The following is a 23,301-nucleotide window of genomic DNA, read 5'->3' on the forward strand; positions in this document are numbered from 1 at the left end:
TATTTTATGTATTTTACAGTAGTTTCCCAACGTTTAATGAACAGAGCGTTTCAGCTAGGGGAATATGGAGCTAAGTGAAATAATTAAGGTAACTCAGATTTTCCAAACTGAATAAATTGCAAATTTATATTGAAAATTAGAATATGTGAATAGAGAACTATGTATTTAAAAGTGGAACTTCATTTAAACGTTATTTTTCATTTATGGCAGCAAATTTGTACCTTTAAATAAGGCTTGATAATTATCACTTCGTCCCATATGAGAAAAGATATTATTAAGAAATTTTTTTAGTGAAATATTTTCTATTTATTCATCAAACCTTTTTCCTTCAAATGAATAAATAAATAAATAAATCATTTAATAAATGATAGTAAACAGATTAAAAAATATAAGTGAGTGAATAAATGAATTAATAAGTTCATAAATAAGCAAATGAATGTGCAAATTTAGCAAATTCGAGCTTCGTCCTATATGGAAAAAGATATTTTAAAATATTTTTCTAGTGAAATATTTTCTATTTATTTATCAAACTTATTTTCTTCAAATGAATAAATAAATAAATAAGCAAATGATTGATTTAATAAATGAGGGTAAACTAATTAAAAAAATAGTGAGTGAATAAACGAATGAATAAGTTTATAAATAAGCAAATGAATGCATAAATTCAGAAAATTCGTGCTTAGTTCCATAAGATATTTTTCTAGTGAAAGAATTTTTATTTATTTATCAAACTATTTTTCTTCAAATGAATAAATAAATAAGCAAATGAATTATTTAATAAATGAGGATAAACTTGTTTACAAAAATAAGGGAGTGAATAAATGAGGAATGAGAGTTCATGAATAAACAAGTGAATGAGTAAATTTAGAAAATTCGAGCCGAAAATATGTTATGCGTAGAATTACTCAACCCAATCAATCAATCAATTGAACGCACGAAAACATGCGAAACTAAAATGTAATTACAATTTGAATAATAAATACCAGATTTTACTCTATACTCTTTCTCATACAAGTAAAATGCTTTATAGCACATTACAAACAATATAACGTATTTATTACACGGCACATAATTCAGCATGTTTTAAAAAAGTAGATTATGGTGTTAAAAAAATTCGAGAAAAAGCGAAAACGAATAACTATGTATGAAAACAATCTCAGAAAACATCAGCAATATCCGAAATAATCAGTTTCACCATATTTTTTTACAGTTCTTTCATTATTACCGATATTTGAATTTTTTACTATGCAGTACTTTGCAAATCTTTACAGTATTGCTGCAAGTTAACTGGTTCGTTAAACAAGACAGCTCTGCATCCACTATGGCGTCTTTCGTACCACGTATGCTAAACATTCATTGTATTTTCATAAATACAAGACAATAATACTTTAAGCAATAATTTTGAATAAAACTCGCTGGAAGTTTCTTTGTTTCTTTTCGCACTTGGTAAGCACCCTCATGAATTTTTAACTACGTTTCATGGTCATGATATTTCGGGGCTGGGAATATTTAAATGCATTCTGAGTATAAGGACAAGACTTCGCATTTGGACCGAATCAAAACAGTAAAATGAATCGAGATATATTTTTCAGAATTTTCAACCCCACAGCCCCCCCCCCCCCAAAAGGAGGGCGTTATTTTTTAAAATAGAATTTCAAGTACCTAAAATGAGCTTCATTCAGTAGTTTTTTTTTTTTTTCAAAAAGTCGATTCTTATAGAAATGTTTTCTCTCTAATTATGTTTTATTTCTTTTTTACAGCTTGTTTTGAACTGGATATTCTTTGAACTGGTTTTTCTTTTGGTACCTATAGTTTATGGACTATTATTTAACTTTAAACGCTTAGATATGGTAAATTGCTAAGTATTGCTTTAATTGACGAACTGACTTTATTTCCTGTGCTGAGACACGAAAGATACGGTAAGTATGTATAATTAGTCTTTAAATAATTACTAACTAAATAATTTATTTTATTTAAGATATTTGAATGAATTCACCAATACGTTTTTTTTCTCTTTCGTTTTGTCTGTTTTAAGATAAATCGTTTTTTTTTTAATATTACATTTTTAAACACTAAAATTTAATAATGCAATTGCTGACACGCGTTACTGCATAGACTATATTTTTTTATGATTGTTGTATGTACTGTGGTATGACTTTTAAAGTCTTACAATTTATGAATGTTTTTTTCGAATGTGGTTATTTGAGTAAAAAATGTGAAGAGATAGACTGAAAATTATGAAATATTATAACTTTTAGAAACACGGAACATAAAAACTTGAAAAGAAAAAGAAGAATTTTGCATAAAAAATAACAATCGATGAATAAAATGCAAATAATAATAATAATAATATATTTAAAAACAATATTTCAAAAGCTGGATGCACTTTTTGAGTTGTAAAAGTTTTATCTGACAGACACAAATTGTATTTGTTTACTTTATTTAAAAAGTATACGCATAAATAAGTTAGTAAATATAAGTTATTTGGAACGATGCTTTTTATTGAACCAAAAATCACGCCAGCAATTTCTCTATTTTCAAGTATTAGAGGGTTTTACTCCTTTGTCGAAACTAAATCCCTTGTTACATGAATTAAAATAATCCTTGAAATATCATGCAATTATGCACTAAAACATCTAAAATATGATCTAAAATTTCCAAAGTAAATGCAACAACATTTTTTGAACTTACGTTTGGGAAAAATTGATCTCTCGCATTTGGGATAAAATAATGTTAGCCCCTGTTTTTCATTTTGTTATTAAGCAGATAAGTATACATTGAAACAACAGTCCACACAGAAAAATGGTACTTGCATTAATTGCTTTTATTGGAATACACAATGTTTTCAGCAAACTTTTCTCCAGTTAAGCATTACTTTTTACCATTGAATATCATTTCTAAAGATGAAAATATTATTTGAACTTCTGCTGATGTTGGAGAATAAATCACAATATGTTCTTCAAAGTTTCATCCAGTTAGATTTAACCATTTTTTCTGTAAATATCATTTTTAAAGATGAAAATATTCCTTCAACTTCTGCAAATCGTGATGACCACAACATACCAGTTTTTTCTTATAATTAAGCCTGATTGTTGAACAACGTCACTTGACACTGCTTTTATTTTCGACGTAGACCATGCAACGCAGGGCAACGCAGCTAGTACAAAATATATTATTCGTTGTGTGTCAACGTTTTCTAGTCTAAACTGATGTAGAGCTATAAAATCCCTATCATCTCTAATGTATGGCGAAAATGATGAAGTTTTTATCGTCTCTAATGTTCAATGAGCCAAAAGTAATTTAAAAACTTTTTATTTGGAATATTTCATGATATTTAAAAGATCCCACAATATCAAAAAATGATGAGTAAATTTTTTTTCCACCATCCTCAACTAAACAGTAAAATTGAATTTCATTTATATCATTCTCAGAAGGAACTCTCGGAGAATTGAATTGACTGGAAAAGGTACGAGAATGTTATCACAGCATTGTACTTATTATTAAGTAATGCGCATGTTTATTAGATCAATACTTTTCCTCCGTTTAATTTCTTTAAAGATTGAATAATATTTTGAGCCCCTCGAGTACTTGAAACCTATTGCGCTTTCGGCAATGGGATTACCCGGAAGGAATATTCGAAGATATTAATATTTTTTTGCTATACAGGTTGTTCCGTTTTAACCTGCAAGACCTTTATTTTCGCAACCGTTAGTCCTAGATGCATACTTCCAATTGCAAAAATGTTCAAAATCAGATGCAGAGTTCAGTCATTGAAAGTTCGAAGTGAAGGTAAAAATGAGTAAAAAAATACAAAATTTAACTTTTTACACGGGCCCCCTAGTCCTCCAACTTATATTTAGAGAAATAATCTCCATTGAAAACAATTCCAACACAAGATGTTTGACATTAGTACGACCAATATTCACCGAGATATGAAACGCAGCGTTTTGTGACTTACACCACTTTACACTCACCGTCAATAACACCTTTTGGGGGAAAATATAGCAGTTAATAAAAGTTTAAAATTTAATGTGCGCAGAGTGTGGTTTTTCAAATTGTTCGAGGTTTTGCAGCGTGTTTTGCGTGTCACGGCATAACATTTGCATGCATTTTTGAATAGCAATGAAAAATATAAATACCTTGTTTTTTGAGCAATCATATTGCTTATTGTTCTCATTTGACTGTTTTGATGTTCCTACGATTATATTCCCCCCCCCCCCCCGCCTCCCTCTGCAGCACCACCGTCGACCGGCCCCTGCGATGCTGCTCCTCTAGCGGAAACCGTCTCCAGGATGCGTCCATATCCTACACATACATTTACACGCACACACACACCTGCACACACCTACCCACACACTCACACTCATGTCTGCACACACACACAAACACACACACAAACACACACGCGTATATACACATACAAACACACACGTGATTGCGAAAAACATAATTTGAACTCCAGATGTCAAAATTCAAATTTTTTTCTTTTTACTTCGCCAACCTGTTATTTTTCTGAAAGGGCGATAAATTGCAATCTCATCATCTGTATGGTCCCTTAAAACTTTGAAATGGAATATCTCCTTGAGTTTTGGTCGCACAAATGTCAAATTTTTTGTGTCAGTAATAGTTTTCAATGGAGATTATTTCTCTAAATATAAGTTTGGGGACCTAGGGCTCGTATAAAAAGTTAAATTTTGTATTTTTTGCTACATTTTTATCTTTGCTTCAAACTTTCAATATCTTAACTCTACATTTGATTTTGAACATTTTTGCAATTGAAAGTATGCATCTAGGACTAACGGTTGCGAAAATAAAGGTCTTGCAGGTTAAAACGGAACACCCTGTATAGTTTTAATGATTTGAAAAGATTAAACCTTGTATTGATAGTATTTTTTAAAACTATAAGTTACAAACGAAGATGATGAAGTATTTATTATTTTTTTAAACAAAATAGAATCTGCGCATAAGATATTATTATTATTATTAAATTACCATAAAATGTAAACAATCAAAATTTGTCATGAACCAGAATTTTAATGTTACATTGAAAAACAATATATTCTTATGAATTTAGCATTAATATTTGCAGCATTAACATTTCAATAATTGTGAAAACCATAACCTATAGAGAACATAATACACAAATGCAAAAAAAAAAAAAAAAAAAAAAAAAAGAAAAAAAAATTTCTGAGGTAAACATTTAGTTTTAATAATAATTAAAGTAATTATGTTATGGCATCACGAAACTTTCTTCTATATTTTTCTTATGAGTTCTTGGCCCTTTGTCGCTTCTACTAAGTTTGCTATTCGCAAAAGCAGAATCAAAGCACGAAAAATGAAAGACATTTTAAAAGCGTCGCTTAAATTAAATATAAACATTTTACTTGTTAACGAATAGAAGCGGAGCCGCCGCGAAAATAGACGGAGAGCAGCTACAGAGCTGCTTTTCATTTAAGTCGTGGTGGCCCGGTTAGAAGAAAGCAACATTTAAAAAAAAATCACTTAAACTTTTCTGGTCATTTTCCAACAAATAAATCGCGTGAAAAACTTTCTTGAGGCAATCGTAGGTGAAATAAATAATTAAATTAATAAATAAATAAAAAATTTGAAAAAAAAAAAAAAATCTTTAATAACTTTTTTTTTAAAGCTGAAAAGTATTCTGATTCCCCCCATTTTAGTTATGAGTATTTAAAAAAGTTTTTGCCGTTCTGACAAAGGTGTCACTAAAAGATTAGTAAACAATAAAAATAAACCCATGAATCGCCATGGTTCACCTTTTGCACTCAATAGCTAATTTCATTTATATTAATGCACAATAAAGATTATTCAGTGTCTCAAAATATTTTCATTCTCTCACAAAAAAAAAAAAAAAAAAAAAAGCGAATAAATCTTTGAAGCACAATGACAGTCTGAATGTTTCAAAGAAAGATTAGTAAATAATAATAATAAAAAATTGTGAAACGTCATGGTTTATCATGACACACAATAATTCATTTCATCAATAGATCATGAATAGATTATCAATAGACTATGAAAAATATTTCAGATTTAAATGTATTTTAATTCTTTTATCAAAAGAGCAGATGAATATTTGAAGCACGATAACACAGAATGTTAGAAAGAAAGATTAGTAAAAACTAAAAATAAACCCTTGAAACGTCATGGTTCATTTTGACACTCAATAATTAATTTCATCAACAGATCTTGAATAGATCATCAACAGACTATAAAAATATTTCAGATTTAAATGTATTTTCATTCTCTTGTCAAAAGAGCAGATAAATATTTGAAGCACAATGATAGCTTGAATGGTCGAAAGAAAGAAAAATAATTTTATTTTAAAAAGAAATTGGACCTTTTACGATTATTTTTCCAGCAGCTACATAGAATCTTCATTGACTGCTAGAAATCGAATCCTTCAGAAACTGAAAGTTATTTAGTTTCAGATTGAAGAAATGTGGTCTCATTTCCCCTTCTTTATTGGGAGTAACTGATCTTCAAAAAGCTAATCTTCTTTTTTAGTTTGCTCAATTTAAATTTAATTTTTAACTTAAAGAAGGTTCATGCATTAGCTTTCAATACTTTTTTGAAATATATATTTATGTATATGCAACGTATCCCCGTTTAACCTGCAAGAGCTCTACTTTTGCAACCCTTGGTCCTATTATACACTAAAAAAATTCCGATACGTTACTGAGTATTTCCATGTAACGTTTCAGGATTTCAATGATTTGTATCCACTTCCTGGAAAAATCAAGTATCACTGTCAAAAAGCTTCCTGAATTGCTACAAGGTGGCCGAATACAGACTTCTCTCTGTTGCAAAAAATATTTTTAGCTCCCAGTTTAAAGATTAACTAAGAGTATTTATAAAGTTTATCAGCTTCAGTTCAGCTACGGCTTGTTCATGCTGATTACACTCCCAATGGGAGCGGATAAGTAAGGACTACATAGCTTGGCAAGAATTGCAATTCTGGCTTCGCTTTGGCCATGGTTGCAATACTGCCTTTGGAACAGTTTTGATAAACCAGGAAGGTGCCAAGATGTTATCTCTACCTAAGATTACTCTGATGTTCCAGAGACACGACTGGCTTTAAGCGAGAAAATTTCTCTATTTTTCAGGAAGGTTACTGAATTTTAGCGGAAAACGTTTCTGGTTTTTGCGAGATATGTTACTGGAAGAAATTGGGCACATCAGCTGACTATTATTTTCCAGGAATGTTTCTGAATCGTTTTTACAGTGTACTTCCCATTGCAAAGATGTTTGAAATAAAACGCAGAGATAAGAAATGAAAAGTTTGAAGCGAAGAAAAAATTAAGCAAGCTATCTCTGATATATTTGAGAAAATTACCTCGTAATAATGTAATGGTAGTATCTTTAAGAATTAGAAATAATGTTAGGATTAGAAAGAAAATTTTCAAAAAAAAAAAAAAAAATCTTCCTTGATATTTAAAAAAAGGATAAATATACGTTAAAAATATAAAGAGATTTTTCTAAAATTGAAATGCCACCCACTACTTTATTGACTTAAGAGTGCTTCTCGAGGTTTTTTTCAAGCCTCAAGCTTGATTTAGACTGTTATATTTTACTAAAAAGTTAATATTTATTTTCGTGGTGAAAAAAATCGCTACTTTATTTTTCTTTCTTTTTTAAGTTAAACACTTTTCCTATTCCCAAATATTTATTAATTAAATCATCACTTTTAATATATGAATGTGATATTTACAGGAGGGAAGGATGTGTGTGTGCGGAGGGGGAGGGCAGCGTGTATTTATTGGACTTTTTTGAAATCAGTTTCGATATACTTCAAAAGTTTGTTTTCGAGTAAATTTTTATGGCTGATAAAGAGAAGAGAAAGCTGATATTTTTCCTGTTTACTCACGTGTTTTAATATAGGTCTAAGACTTTTAACTTGCTATTTTGATTTTTATTTGGTGAAATAAGACTGTTCACATAGAATTTTACAGATGAAATTTTTATGATGGTTTTCGGTAACACAAAAAAATCGGCCAATGGTAGTACGGTAACGTGGGACGTGGCAAGTTTTTGGAAATCTTAACACCACAGCCATTTTAAAAGTCATTAAAATTCAAAAATCAACATGTAAATAAATTACACCACAAAAAGAAAAAAACCTGTTTTATTAAAATAAAAACTATTTTGTCAATTGATAATAAAGTCATGAAATAACATTAAAAGTTAAATTAAAATACAAAATGATCCTCCAAAACTCGACTGTTCGTTAATCGACCATGTTACCGAAACTCACAGCTGACTCCCCAAACTTCTGACCCTGTGTAAAATATTTGTTTACTCTGCAACAAGATATGTATAATGTCCCATGAAGTGTAAAAGCCTTGTCTCAAAAAAAAAAAAAAAAAAAATCAGATAATTATTGTTTAAAATTTTAATATGGTAGAAGGTAGATGTTAGACCAAGACGTACAAGTTGTCACTATAATAGTCAAGTAGAGTTAAATATCCAAAATGAGTAAACTAATTTTTAAATAGTTCTTATCAGGCTTCTGTTTTCTGCTTCAAAGGAAAAAAAAAAGTTTTAAAATAAACGGTCATTGAAGTAATTGACATTGTTAAATCGGTAGTGAAAATGTTTGAAATGAGTCGTTTCCGAAATTTTAAAAGTATTTTTTCTGAAAGAGCATGCTTGAAAACTTTGGTGCTGATCATTTTTAAATACTAATTTGACAAAGTTTAATATTTAAAAAAAAAATATTTTAATCGGTGCTTAGATTCAATGTCATTTCTTACGCTTCTTCACGTGACATCGCAAGTGATGAAATGCGATCACTGACGCCATTAGCGCACAGCGCAATACTTAATTCGCATCTTTACTCCCAAGTGTTGGCAACGATATGGTTGATAGTAAGCTTAGAGCGTAATATTCGATTCGCTTATCATAAGCTGGAAACGCGGTATACAGCCAAGCGTTAACATACAACGCGCCAGTGGAGTGCGCGCCGAAGTTCATCACTTGTAGCGTCATAAAGCCCAGGCCTTATTTAAAAATTCGGACACTGAAAAAAAAGAAAAAAAAAATTAAACGTTTTTAAAATCGAAGATTTTCCTCGCTCCATGTTATTTTCTTTTTGCTCATTCTAGCAGCTTCAGTGACTAAAAGTAGTACTTTTGACAGATGGAATCAACCCCATTCTATGGAAAGCTAAAAAAGTGTATATTGCAAAACTACAATCAACTAAAGTAGATGTCGAAAAGTTCTTTCGCGGACACTTTGCGTCCGTGTTGAAATTTTCTGTTTTACAATATTATGTGACGAGTATTTAGAAAAAAAAAAAAAAAAAGAAATGCAACGAACTGTATTTTATGCAGGAGAAAGCATGAAGCAAGTTAACGCACACACTCATATTAATCACGTTTTAAACATCACATAATACATTTTTTTTTCAAGGAGGGAAAAAAGTTCGGTTGCTAGTGATTCCACTTTAAATCAGTTTAATTGCACACAATTTTAAACATTATCACAAATTTTATAACCTTTAGAGGTATTGAAGAAACAGGATATGCTTCGTGCTTTCTCGTGTAGTAGGAATAAGACTTGTCCCAGACAATTTAACACAATTTCACTAAACAAAGTTGAGTTGTATATTTTTAAATCCTAAACTGTCTGTAAGTGGATGAAATGATTGAACTTTGAATAAATAATTCTGTACTTCAAAGCCAAAGTCACACAATCATTACCGTTAAGGAGAGCGTAAAAACGTTTATGTGGTAAGTACAAAGGTTGGTACTCGCACTCTTTTAACACGGGTATTTAGATATAAAGGATTTTTTTTTAAAGAATTATGTTCTCATGACTCAGTACGGAATAGGTTTCTACATGTAATGTAGTAATAGCCTGAAAATAGCCAATTTTTGAACTTAAGTCTTGCCCTGTGGTACAGATTTATGCCATTGTTTTTTACTAGGAAACTTTAATGAGTTAAAAATTACATCGAAATGCGAAGAAGTAAGATCCAAAATTTTGCACGATTAGATTCAAAAATAACAAAAATCTTACAAAGTTATAAAAATGTGATTTTTTTTACAACTGCGGGCCTCAGCATTTTTGTGCTGAGAGTAAGAATGAACTTCTAGATTTTGGGGACAAAAATAAAATAAAAAATAAATAAAATAAAAAATAAATAAAATAAAAATAATAAATAAATAACTTCCTCTGTAAAGTTCGGACGTATAGAAGCTCACGTTTCTTCCGTGAATTCAATCAGTCACAATATCGAATGAAGACCATGTGTTATTTTGGAAGGTTCAATAATATTAATTTTTAATACGTAAGAGTGAATGTAGCAAAGGGCTACATGGATCGATTAAGCTGGCCCCATGTTGGGCATCACTGAGTTTGTGCATTTTAATTAGAATATCAAATGGCACCCAAAAAACAAAATGTTTGCTTTTATTACGAGCTTCGATTTGTATTTGTAATCGTATAAGAGTAGTTAGTATTCTAAAGAAATAAGAAAAAAAATCCCCTTAGGAAATTTGTAAAGAACGAACAACTTTTATACAAGGATAGATGTCTTTTGTATTCTTATCACTGTACAAAACATTTTATTAAAAGATGAGGCAATTATTGGTTTTGAAATACATGGCATTGAAAGACACTTGTAGTTGAAGCTGTGATGAATCTTCTTAACAAACTCAGTACTCATTCAACTGAAGAAAAAACTTTATTATATAATTTTTATCAAAAATACTGTGCAACTTTTCAGATATTCTGTGTGTTGGATCTGAAATGAAAAGTCATAAAGGGGAGTTCATTTTCCTTGAAAGATTTGCTACCGAGAATGCTGACTTGATTTTGAAGGATACAAATGGATTGGTAATTTTCTTTGCAGTTTTATGCAAGCCCACAGCCAGTCAACGGTGACTTGTTTTGTTGAAGATTTCAAAATTTCCTAAAAAAAAAAAAAAATGTGAGAAATATTAATAAATACATCGAAAGCCCTCTACTACAACCTTATAACAGACTATAAATAAATAAAATTACAATGTCAATGTGGTTTCCTTCAGTCAAAAGTACAGTCGGATCCCGACTTACGCGAGGGATGCGTTCCAAGACCCCTCGCGCAAGTCGGAATTTCGCGTTGTGGAACAAAGTAGGTTTTGAAATTTTTTATAAGCATACCCGATTACTTCAGACATGTGTTAACACCCTTCAAATTGTTTCAAACCATTTCTTAACTATATATTACCGTATGTTTTAAAAAGAACTGACTTTTTACTGCATTTTAGAAAAAGCGTTACTATTGAACATGCTTACTCTGTTATGAAGCACAAAACCAATGATCAATAAGATATATGTACTTAAACAGTAGGATACTTATAGAAAGAACAGTACTGCATTATAATAGCATTGAACAGTAGATATCGTAATTTTAAAAATTAGGAAGTTTATGCAAAGTGTGGAAACACCACTATTTCTGGCCTGACTTCCATTTTCATAATGTTTGTATTTTGCTCAGACACTACTCTGAGAGCTTCATTATTAAAACTAAGTTTTGAACTTTTGCGGATTTCCTTTTCTAGAACTTTAATTGTACGTAACTCATACTTAATTGTCGTGCTACCTTCGAGGCACTTTATAATTATTCAAGCATCGAGAATCTTTACCTTTTCTTGCATTGTCAGAAACTTTGTTTTTCTTTCCACTTTTGCTAACTTTAGATGAAAGATGAAAGTCCTCATTTGGGAACCATTCTGTTTTATCAACGTTCATAAGAAGGAAAAAACCCGTTAAGAATCAGAGCGGTAATTTGTATAAACTAAAGCAAAGCGTTGTTTAGACTAATACAGTGTGAACTTCCGCTGCCAGTGATGCTAAAGGGATGAAAGTTCATTCACGAAACCAATATATAGTGTCAACGAAGCCCATTCTAGTGCTCCGCCGATCCTTTCCAAAAAAATTCATGTTGCAAGCGAGTAATTTGCGTCATCAATAAAAAAATTCATTACTCATGAAAAACTCGCGTTATAGCCATTTCGCGCAAGTCGGATCGCGTTCTAGCGGGATTCGACTGTACTACTTTTAGTCACTGAAATTGATAGAATGAGTAAAAAAAATAACATGGACCCAGAAAATATTTTCATTTTCCCGACAGTTATTTTTTAATAAATTTTTTAAAATGTCCGATTTTGATAACAAAACGTGGTCTTTATGATGTCACAAATGATGCTATTTGGCGCATTTTTCTACAGCATTTCTACGTTATGATAATCAAGAAGGGAATTAAATATTGCGCTCTACGCTTGCTATCAACCATATCGTTGCCAATACACGTGAGTAAAGATGCGAATTAAATACTTTGCTCTGTGGATTGGCAACACTGAATGGCATTTCAACATTTGTGATGTCACACTACAGAAGCGTAAACAATGAAAGGGTTGATGATTTAAGTAATTTTTTAAAAATATTAAACTTAAACAAATTATTCAAAACATGGTCAGATCCTATGTTTTTAAACATGCTTTTTCAGAAAAAAATACTTTTAAAATTTTGGAAATGACCCCATTGCGAGGAAAGATATTTCTTTCACGGATATTATGTTGACAGAAAAATAACTATTAAAAAATTCAGGTAATCTAAGTGACATTTACATAAAAAGCGTTTGGCGACGAGATTAGTTTTCAATCAGTTGATTAAGTCCTTAATTTCCAGGAAAAGATGGAATTCTCAAAAACCGAAACCATTCTTATCAGAGATAAGTTATTGTTCTCTAACATTTTCCAGGTAGTTTGGAGCTGTGATATAAAAAAGAGGTGCAAGATTTCTGAGAAAATATGATTTGGATTTTAACTTTGAAGTACTTCAAAAGCATGCGATGTCGTTTTGAGTGATATCATTCCATATTATTGTTAGTATTAGAGCAGTAAAGTGATTTTCTGCAATTTTTTCCTAAAAGGTCCTTGTAAATTTTTGCATTAAGCATTCTTGCAACTAGGTTTACATTAAGTTTATCCATGTTTGGGTTTGGTTTGTTGTTATTGCGACGACGCAACACATTATAAAGCCTAAAAGGGAAAATAGCAAGTTATATTTTGAAACAGTTTCGAAATACGAGGGAAAAAGTACTATAAGTTGAGTAGTACTGATTTAAATCAATTCAAATTTAGATGCATAAAAAAATTCTAACGACCAAACGGCACGATCTTGAGGGTCACGGATCGGGACAAAGTTCTAGATATAGGTCCATTCCTACTAGATATGAGCCAAGGCAAAGCGGTTTGACTGCATAGGCTCTAGTTTGGCTGCAATGAAGGTCCAAAGTTGCTAATTGGGCCATAAAAATGCAATGGCGTTTCCATTTGAATCTCAGACTTCGACACTATGTTCGATCTTCCTACATGTTTGGCACCATTTTTTTAGCAAAATGAGTGGAAGAGAGAACACCTAGTTATTTAAGTGAATAATTTAAGTTACTGAAATGATCTTGTATTTTTTTTTTTTTTTATGTTTCATGTGCAATAAATTAGAGTTTTTCCCCCTATTCCATTTTTTGCGTATCGTTGTGGAACATTCATGATGGCAGACGACAAAAATCCTGTAAATGTTTTAATTAGCAAACAATAAACACTTTTCACTAGCAGATGATTAATATTAAACGAAAATAATTAGTTTTCTTTGCAAACGATAAATATCCTGTAACTATGTTATTTCTGCATTCAAAATATTGAAATTAAAAGTAGTGTCCAATTTAAATTTGAGAAGCACTTATTAAAAACTAGCATTCAAAGTAATTAATTCAAAGGTAAGTGCATACAAATGGCTCATTCTGCAGTACAATAGCAGACAAAGTTATAAAGATTGTAAATCTGAAGGAAACTCGATTGCATTTCTAGACCCAAATTAGCAACTTTGGACCACCGTTGCAAAAGAACTACGGCCTATGCAGTCAAACCGCTTTGCCTGGGCTCATACCTAGTGGGAATGGACATACATCTAGAATTTTGTCCCAATCCGTGACCCTCAAGGTCATGCCGTTAGGTAGTAAGCTATGTTTCTCCCTACATGTAACTTACAAACCAGTTTTAACTTGGGAGAAAGTTTTTTTCTGTCCTTAAATAGACACACAGTCATTCAGGTACGTCGTCATCCGGTACGTGTTATAATTTCTGAAAATCTATCATTATAGTCGTCAACATTTTTTATTTTTCAAACTCGCAAATTAATAATGAAATCTACCGTACTTACTTTTTTATCTTGTATAATGGAATAATTTGCATCACTTTTCTGATACTCCTTCAAATGATGGCCGTCAAAGCTGACTTTTGTTAAAGAAGTAGGTATGTAAGTTTGAAATCATTGAAAAATATACAAACAATTTCAAAATGAAGCAATCATGTTTTGTTAATCATGTTTTGTTACAAAATCATTTGTATTTTAATGAAAATAAAATTGTTTAAAAAAAAAATACCCTGATAAAAATACGATCGAACCCCCCCCCCGCCCCCCCAAAGAAAACAAAATAAATACAATGAATGCAAACATTATTGTTTTCAACAAACGACAGGATACCCTACAGTCAGGAACAACTTAACTTTTTGAATGAGCAGAAGTGACGTTACATGATTAACGCAGACGATAACTACCAGATAAATTTAATGGGGCAGTTTCCATCAGTCAAAAGTACTACTTTTAGTCACTGAAATTGATAGAATGAGAAAAAAAAAATATGGAGCGAGAAAAAACTTTTAATTTCAAATAAGGCGTGGTCTTTATTGCGTCACAAGTGATGAAGTCTAAGATCCCACTAGGCTTGGCTTACACTCATCGAGTTTCCAAAAATTGTTACCATATATAAAGAGTAAAAGTTGTAAATATAACGTGAAAGTAAGAATCTCTACCTCTTTCACAATGAACTAATCAGGGTTGCGGGGGTTGAAAGTTGCCTAAAAATGAGCAATTTACTCTCATTGAGTTTTCGAAAATCGTTATCATAAATGAAAAGTGAAAGATGGAAATAAAACGCTAAATTAAGGTTGCCTACTTTTTTCGGCTCCGTAACCCTATTTTTAGGCACCTTTCAACCCCGGGCAACCCTGATTAGTTTACGCGAAAGAGGTAGAAATTCAAACTTTCACGTTTTATTTACAACTTTTACTCTTCATCTATGGTAGCAATTTTAGGAAACTCGATGAGGGTAGATCAAGCCTAGTGGGATATTTCGAACTATTACTGTTTGACCGCGAATGTATGTAATTTGGCAATCTGCCAAGTAAAGACGATTCCATCTGAATGAATCTAGCAGGAGAGACGGGAAAATAACAATGGGATTTTGATGCACGCGTTTTATAATGTCACTAGTGCCTTACTCATTTATTGCATTTTCTAAAATAAAATAAAGGAAAACAAAAAAATTTACCATGGAAACAACAAAAAGGAAAGAAAATATTTTCATTTCGTACAGGAACGTAAAAGCAAAATGGTAAGCTCAAAATTTAGTTGTGAAAAACAAAATCAATTAATTTTTGCCTTGAGAATATAGATCGAATATACTTTAGATTGAAAAAATGTTGCTGAAAGCGAATTTTCATTTTTACAAAACTAAGGCTAAATAATAGAGAGGCAAAAGTGCACATCTGTAACAAACCAACTAACACCCCTATAAACTAATAGATACGTCCATTTCCGCCTATAAACCGGGTATTAGCCTTTCCATGTAATCGATGGTCAGACAGTAGGCTTGCTGTCTATCGCGTTTCCAGATTATGATAATTAAGAAGAGAATTAAAGAACTGCGCTCTACGCTTGCTATCAATCATATTATTGCCAGTACATGTGAAAAAAGAAGCAAATTAAATATTGTGATCTACGTGAATGGCATCAGTGATATGCATTTCATCTTTTGTGATGTCATGTGCAGAAGCGCAAAAAATGAAATTGACTCTGCGCACCGATTAAAATAACTGGTAAAAAATACAAAACTTTGTCAAATTGTTTCAAAAATAGTAAAATCCTATGTTTTATGCATGTTCTTTCAGAAAAAAAAATACTTTTGAAATTTTAGAAACGTCTCCATTCTGAACACAAAATAAACATCGATGATTTTTCAATAAAACTGAAAATGATTGCCACTCGTAAATGAATTCAAAACGATATTTTACGAATTGGAAATGGATAACTTTTTAAAGATATATGACCTGAATATATGACCTTAATCTAACGATCATGTAAGTTTATCTTAATCTCTTCTATCGACACATGCCAAACAAGCGCAACTGACAGTGGCGTAGAACAGGAATTTTCTTTTTAACAGAAGCTGACAAAAACATCTGGAAAAAGATACAGTAGAAATTCTTAAAAGCTTCACCAAACACTCAGAAACATGAAAAAGTGTACCCCAAACATGCAGTCAAAAGATAAAACTATAAAAAATAGCAACTACTATATCACAACTGCAAATTTCTACTCATCATTCAAGCATTTTTTTTCCTTAAAGAAGGGTACAAAATCAGTGAATTACATAATAACTGTGTTGATTAATAATAACGTTTTTATTATTAATCAATACAGATATGGCGTCCCTCATTTGAAAAGCTATAGGTTCAAAATAAATAAATAAATAAATCATTCGCAAAATTCCAGGTATTCAAAACGAATCCGCTAAAAACAGTATACATAAAGAAAAGGTCATTCAAAACTCCAACTATGCAAAATGTTTAGATAATTCTAAGTAAAATGGATGTTTCACTAAACTCTATGCATTCAAAATAGATGTTTCAGAAAACTTCGTATCATTTCAATGAACCTTTATCGATGCTTACAAAATATAACTACATAAGAATTTGAATGATCTAAATGCATGCATTTAATTAAAGGTTAAAAGACATTTTTAAAAATATAAAATAAATTTATTTTGTGAAGGCATTTGTGGTATCTTTATTATGCTTATAAATGTATTGCGCTTTTTTTTATGAAGCTCTACATGCGCGAAAAACCAAAAATTATGTCAAAACAACAAATACTTTTTTTTAAATACAAAAATAAGAATCATGCAAACGATATTTGAATGACAACAGTTATAACAGTTTTCTCCAATAAGTGGTTATTATGCTTATAAATGTATTGCGCTTTTTTTATGAAGCCCTACATGCGCGAAAAACTAAAATTCAGTCAAAACAACAAATACTTTTTTTTTTAAATACAAAAATAAGAATCATGCAAACAATATTTGAATGACAACAGTTATAACAGTTTTCTCCAATAAGTGGTTGATTTAAACACATATTTTTTTAATCTGGTTTTTAAACGTGTACTACAGTTTCAGCAGTAGGGGAATATGGGGCAAAGTGAAATGGTTAAGGTGACAGTGGGTATTCAGATGAACAAATCGGAAATTTGTTTTGAAAATGACAGAACATAAAGAAAGAACATTATATTTTATAACAAAACTTGCATTGAAACAGTATTTTTATTCTTGGCAGTAAATTTGAGTTAAGAAAAAGTGGAATTTTTTTCCTTTTTTTTCATGGAACAGAGTGAAAAATAAACAATTTTTCAAAGGAAATATTTTCTATTCGATTATAAAACATATTTTTGATCAAAAGAATCAGTAAAAAAAAAAAAAAAAAGGTTGAATGAATAAATGAAAAAATAATGAAACAATAAACGCATAGTTAAATGAATAAATCAATTAATATTTGAAAAAAAAAGAGCGTGCAAAAGAATGAATGAATAAGAAAATAAGTGAATGAATGAATAAATAAGTAAATTACTAAATGAAGGCATGTAAATGAATTAATTAATGAAAATGTAATTGATTTACATTAAATGATTGAATGGTTAAATGAAGAAAACTATTTCACTTTGCCCCGTATGTACTTGACTAATTGTACAATTCATTTAAAATACAAATAAGATAAATATTAACTAAATTAATACTGTATTGAATATTAGGAAGTCTCAATTCATATTTAACATGTTAATAACAAGAACTTTAATATATTATAGTAACAAAAATAATTTTTATACTTACAACAAAATATCACAATACGAGTATCAATTTTTTAAAATTGCCTATATCACCAAATGCTCTAATCTTTGGCTGTATTTTTTTCCTGACTAGAATCGACTGCATACGGTACTATACAGTTAATAAAATAATACCAGATAGGTGGAGCTAAAAGCAGAGTAAATATTTCACCATTTTACTTTGCCCCATGTTCCCCTACTTATTTTAAATTGCTGTAAACATTTTACAATCTCAGAATGTATTTTGCATTTGAAATATAACTTATGCAATTATTTCTTATAATTCAGTTGATAATAAATTTGAACATCAAATCATTGTCTCATTTTTGTTCCTTCTTCATGTTAATTAGTTTGAAAAATACAACCTACTCGTGCATGCTTTAATTAGTTTGTATCAGTGGCGCAGTCCCAAGAACCCTTGATTTCAACTCAGATGTCAATTCTAGTACTGTAATTTATGTACTATAAGGACGGATGCGCTTCCCCACTCCCCAGAACGGAAATTCTGGCTTCGCCCGTGGTTTGTATTTTCGTGAAACATCTCACTTTTAATTATTGTCGGTATCATCCAGGTGCAAACCTAAAGTATTAAAAACATCCTTCCTCTAATTTTGTATTGATGTTCCAACGCTTTGCATGTATGCAATAGTCGTCTATCCTTATTCCTCTGTATTACTTGAAAATGAAGCATTTTTAGCAATTCCTTAGTATTACTATTATTACTCTGACTTTGACTATTCAAAATCCCTGATCATTATTTCATAAATTACAGACTGAAACTGTTTATTACTTCTCCCATAAAAGTGTTTTTAGTTCACTATGTGTGAAAATAAAGTTTCAACATATCAATGTTATTTTTGGTCGCTAAATCATTATTATCGATTTTTTGGAGCATCGATGCTTTGTTATCGATGTCACATCTCTAACAACCAAGTATCTTTTGTATTAGGTAAGAGAAAACTTCATCAACACAAATTTCTCGTAAAAATGAGAAACATACGAACTATATTTTGAAAGAAAGAGTTTCACTTACTTTTTAAACAAGAACAAGTGTCTTTTGCATTAAATGCAACAAGATATTACCAATACAACATTAATGTATGTAAAATAAATGAAACACAAACGAAACCTTTATTCGATATTAAATTTTTAAGACTTGTTACAGTGCAGGGTATTTGAAGCAAGATTGGGAAACTATTGGAAAAAACGAGAAATCGTAGGATTAGTCGAGAAAGAAATTCGGTTGCACCCAAGGGACAGGAAAAGTGACACAAAACTAGCAGATACGGAGATTTCCGAAAAAGACACTGGTGCAATTGTGATCGATATAAAATTGAAGTTCTACTGATATCATCATGCAATCAATATGAAATAAGTCAGTTAAAGGCATAGCATAACTCAACTACATAATAAAAGTATCAGACGACAGAAAAATACTTACATTTTTTTCGACAGGATTTATCGACTATTAATCACACCTGGAGATATTTAGTTACCATCGCAGACTAAAATATTTTGATCTTAATTTATCACAGAAAGATTAGTACTGTGTTAGAAATAATGTTCTGTATAGCATGCAACTCTTCGGAATCCAAAATTATGAAAAAACTCTTCCATTTCAGTCGTATTTCGAAAATAGTACTCTGTTATTCAGTTTGAATTAACACTATTTCGCTGTACTTAACTATATTATAATTAATTTTATTTTGTACTGGACGGTGCGCGAGATTTTTCATTTTGTTCTAATTGTAACGAGAATTTAATCAAATTCTCTTTAGCAGACGATTTCACTCTTCGCGAACCAAATAAGATTGTAAACTAATCTTCAGGGAATGGTGAACGTGAGAGAACAAGGGGGGGGGGGGGTCGACCCCTTTTCTTTTTTGTTAAATCCCTGTGAAATTATTTTTTTTTGTCTTTAAAGAATAATACAAAAAACGCTCTGCTATGTATTCAGTTATACATAACAAATGAATATTTTAATAGAAAACACATTCTGCAAAAAGCATAAAGAAATGACATCAACAAAGTCGCGAATTCGTAAATGGTTGTTGATTGCAACAAATTGCAATTTTTGTTTTGCTTTATTAGGTATTTTTATAATTTAGAAACAGAATATCTTTTAAAGTAACACAGAAATTTTTATTTCAGTAATCTTCTTTAACAAATGGTTAACATTCTTACTTAATTCATCAATGCATCAAAATTTTCTCTCTAATATATCTCTTACATCTCCTCAAAGTGAAGTTGGGAAAACTTAAGACAGGTGAAATGAAGAAGTGAATTAATGAAGCGAACTAAATAGACAAAGTCCTTTGAAACGGAAATTGGTTTCGGTACTGTCTGATGAACTATTGTTTCAATGTAGAGAAATTCAATCATAAACAAAGCATTAAAACTTCATTTTAGAACTTACCCTACAATTTAGTCGTTTTTAAAATTGTAATCTTTTTTTTTTCATTCTTTTTCTCTCTTCTCTCCTTCCCTTTTTTTCCATTTTGTTACAACGCATTTTCAGCCCTCAAATTTTACATTAACTATTTAGAAGTTATAGGATTTAATAATAATAATGAAAAAGAACAATTTCAATTAAAATTTTAATATAGAAGAATTAATTTGTATTTAAAAAGTATGCTAGTTGGGGGGAAAAAGGGTTAGGGGGTGGGGAAAGAACAAAAAAATAACGTATAAAATTTTTGAGGGGCGATGAAGAGCTTTTTCTGCAGTGGGCAGGTAAACGGCAGTATCTGCAGAAATGAGTTTTTGAGGTATTTGAAGAAATGCGTTTTGGATTTCATAGGGGAAGCTGCTGTACCCACGGACGGTTGTATCTACGGACGTTGCTCGGGAAATTCCGGGTATCGTCGAGAGAGATCCTAATTGGTTCAACACGTGTGTCACAGCCCTCTCCAGTACCCCAGGAAGTTTCAACGCCATCAAACGAACATTTAAGATTCTATCACATTTTTTCGGTTTTAGTAGTAACTAAGTAAAAAAAAAAAAAGAGCAATTTCTTTTTTTTTTCCGTCCGTCGTGGATTGTATTATTCATTTTTGCTGTAGGTATATATAATGTTTCCCTATATTTTGAAGGTGTTATTTCTGGTTTTTAATGTTGTAAAACTGTGGTCCTGTCGATGTGACCGGTTTGCAAAACCAAAATGGCGTACCTTTACCTAAGGACACATAACCATTTGTACCCACGGACGGCAATTTTTGGTCTCCTTGAGTATATTTGAGTTCCTCAGACCTATTTATATGTTATTTTTTGTATGTCCATGGGTACAAAGGCATCTGCCCGCGGGGTGAACGGGGTGCTGTACCCACGGACAAAAAAGATGGTTTTTAAGAAAAACATTTTGAAGTTGAAAGCTTTGAGATTTTCACCTGACAAAAATTGCCAAATTAGATAAGTTGTATATTCTGACAGAAAATTTTTCCAATCGATTATCCATTCCCAGAGACAGCAAAAATTGAAAAGTAAATTTTGTCCGTGAGTACAGCAGCTTCCCCTACTAACAATAGGGAAATGTTAGAATTTGACGTTTTTTTCGCGCTTTTTTTTCAGCGGAAACCAAATACGGAAGTTTGTTCAATAAAGCTAACGCACAATAGATGAAAAAAAAAAAAAAAAAACTGCCCTTTACCCCTGCCCAAGGCAGAATTGCACCTTCAACGTCGAAAAATTGCCACCACCAAATGAGCCACATGTGCGTGTGCGTGTCTATGTTTTCACTTAAGAAATAAAAAATAAAGATTTTTAAAAATTGTCTTTCGGGAATTTTAGAGCAGATTTATGATTTTTAAAATAAGTAAAGAATGCTAATGTTTTTCTGTAATACGCAATTTATATATTCGCAATGGTATTCAGCACTCACTAATAACGCAATTTTTTCACGTACGCATAAATTTGGTTACAAGCAAAATCGGCAACGTCATTTTTAAGCTATTCAATAAAATCAAACATGAAATAATTACAAGTTAGAAAAAAAAGTTTTACTTCGATATTCAAAATCTCAAATTCGAGTTTTCAACATTTTTTAAAACAAGTATTCTTTTGAGTTTTAAAATCGAATTTACGAAATATCGAAGTCACATTCGAAGAAACTCAAAATTAAATTTCGAATTCCTTGACAGTTATCTTTTAATCACATTTAGGTATGGATTAACAAGGTTAGGAACTTCGGCATTCGAGTTACAAGGTTGTGAGGAAAAAAACGAATCTTCAAGACAAGGATTCGTAGAAATTAATATGCTAAATCCATCTTTATATGATTGCATGCGATTTTGAATGATGCTTTCGACTTAAGAACATTAAGTTCAAAAGTCGCAAATTTAAAAGACCCGAAGAGTTTTGTAATAAAAAGAAAAAAGTCTTGTGAACGGGGTAGTTTTGTATGAAAAGGAAATTAACTTTTCTTGAGCATATTTCTTCTTCAACTTGTCTACAAAATTTATGTATTCGAATAATCTTTTTCAATCGTTTTAATTCTGCAGATTTGGAAAAAAAAAGAAAATTTAATTTATTTTCAGAAAACTTGATAAGGTTAAGATTTTCTATTCGAAGAGTCCAAAAAGAAGGAGAAAAATCAAGCATTTCTGAATTTTACTTTATTGCAACTAGAGTCAAAACACCAATCAGGAAGCGCAAGGGAGGGGATGGGGCAGATTTTCCCCAGCTTTAGAACCTTAAATTTCAAAAAAAAAAAAAAAAAAAAGTACATAAAATAGCAGCATAACTTGATTTTTCAACTAATGTACTTAATTTTAATCCATGTAAATAATGTGGAAAAGTTCTTAAAAAGTCATCATTATTCAATGTTTATCGACACAACTTTGATTTTCAAAGTGGAGGAATACATACTATCAAAGGAAACCGAAAAATTCCACTTCAAATGCGTGAAAAAAGAATAAGTTCCCTGCAGCATTGACAACTGCAAAAAAAGCGGGAGAATAATCTGTTTCCTTGAATATTTAACTGAACAGGTTAAATCTGATTAGCACAAAGAAAAAAAAAAGGTTTATTTAGATAAATTAAAAAAAAAAAACCTAACAAAAGAAAAAATGCTACGGGGGCGGGGGAGGGGATGCGCGAGTAGTATTTTTTCGGGACGTAATTTTTATTTGATAATTTTTATCTTTATTAGAATTACGGGCATTAAAAAACAAAATATTTAATCCCCTTATTATCCTCACTTGACCAAAGTTGATGTTGCTCTGATTTTTCAGATCACCATGACAACGGTTGTTTTTAATATTTATTTAGAGAGGGAAATTTTCATTGTCATATGGTTTGATT

At 30.9% G+C, this 23,301-nt stretch overlaps 1 protein-coding gene across 1 annotated transcript in view; it reads right to left on the reverse strand.

Annotated features, from left to right (window-relative positions):
* The window catches only part of LOC129228554 (DNA ligase 3-like), a 285,727-nt gene that overhangs the window by 152,190 nt on the left and 110,236 nt on the right, over nucleotides 1–23,301 (reverse strand). The window contains exons 23-24 of the mRNA XM_054863237.1: nucleotides 14,224–14,293; nucleotides 10,845–10,930 (exon numbers count right to left, since the gene is read on the reverse strand). Of these exons, the coding sequence (XP_054719212.1) occupies nucleotides 10,845–10,930; nucleotides 14,224–14,293 (156 nt within the window). The remainder of the gene's footprint in view (nucleotides 1–10,844; nucleotides 10,931–14,223; nucleotides 14,294–23,301) is intronic.

This window comes from Uloborus diversus, chromosome 8 (assembly GCF_026930045.1).
Source record: "Uloborus diversus isolate 005 chromosome 8, Udiv.v.3.1, whole genome shotgun sequence".
Lineage (NCBI taxonomy): Eukaryota > Metazoa > Arthropoda > Arachnida > Araneae > Uloboridae > Uloborus > Uloborus diversus.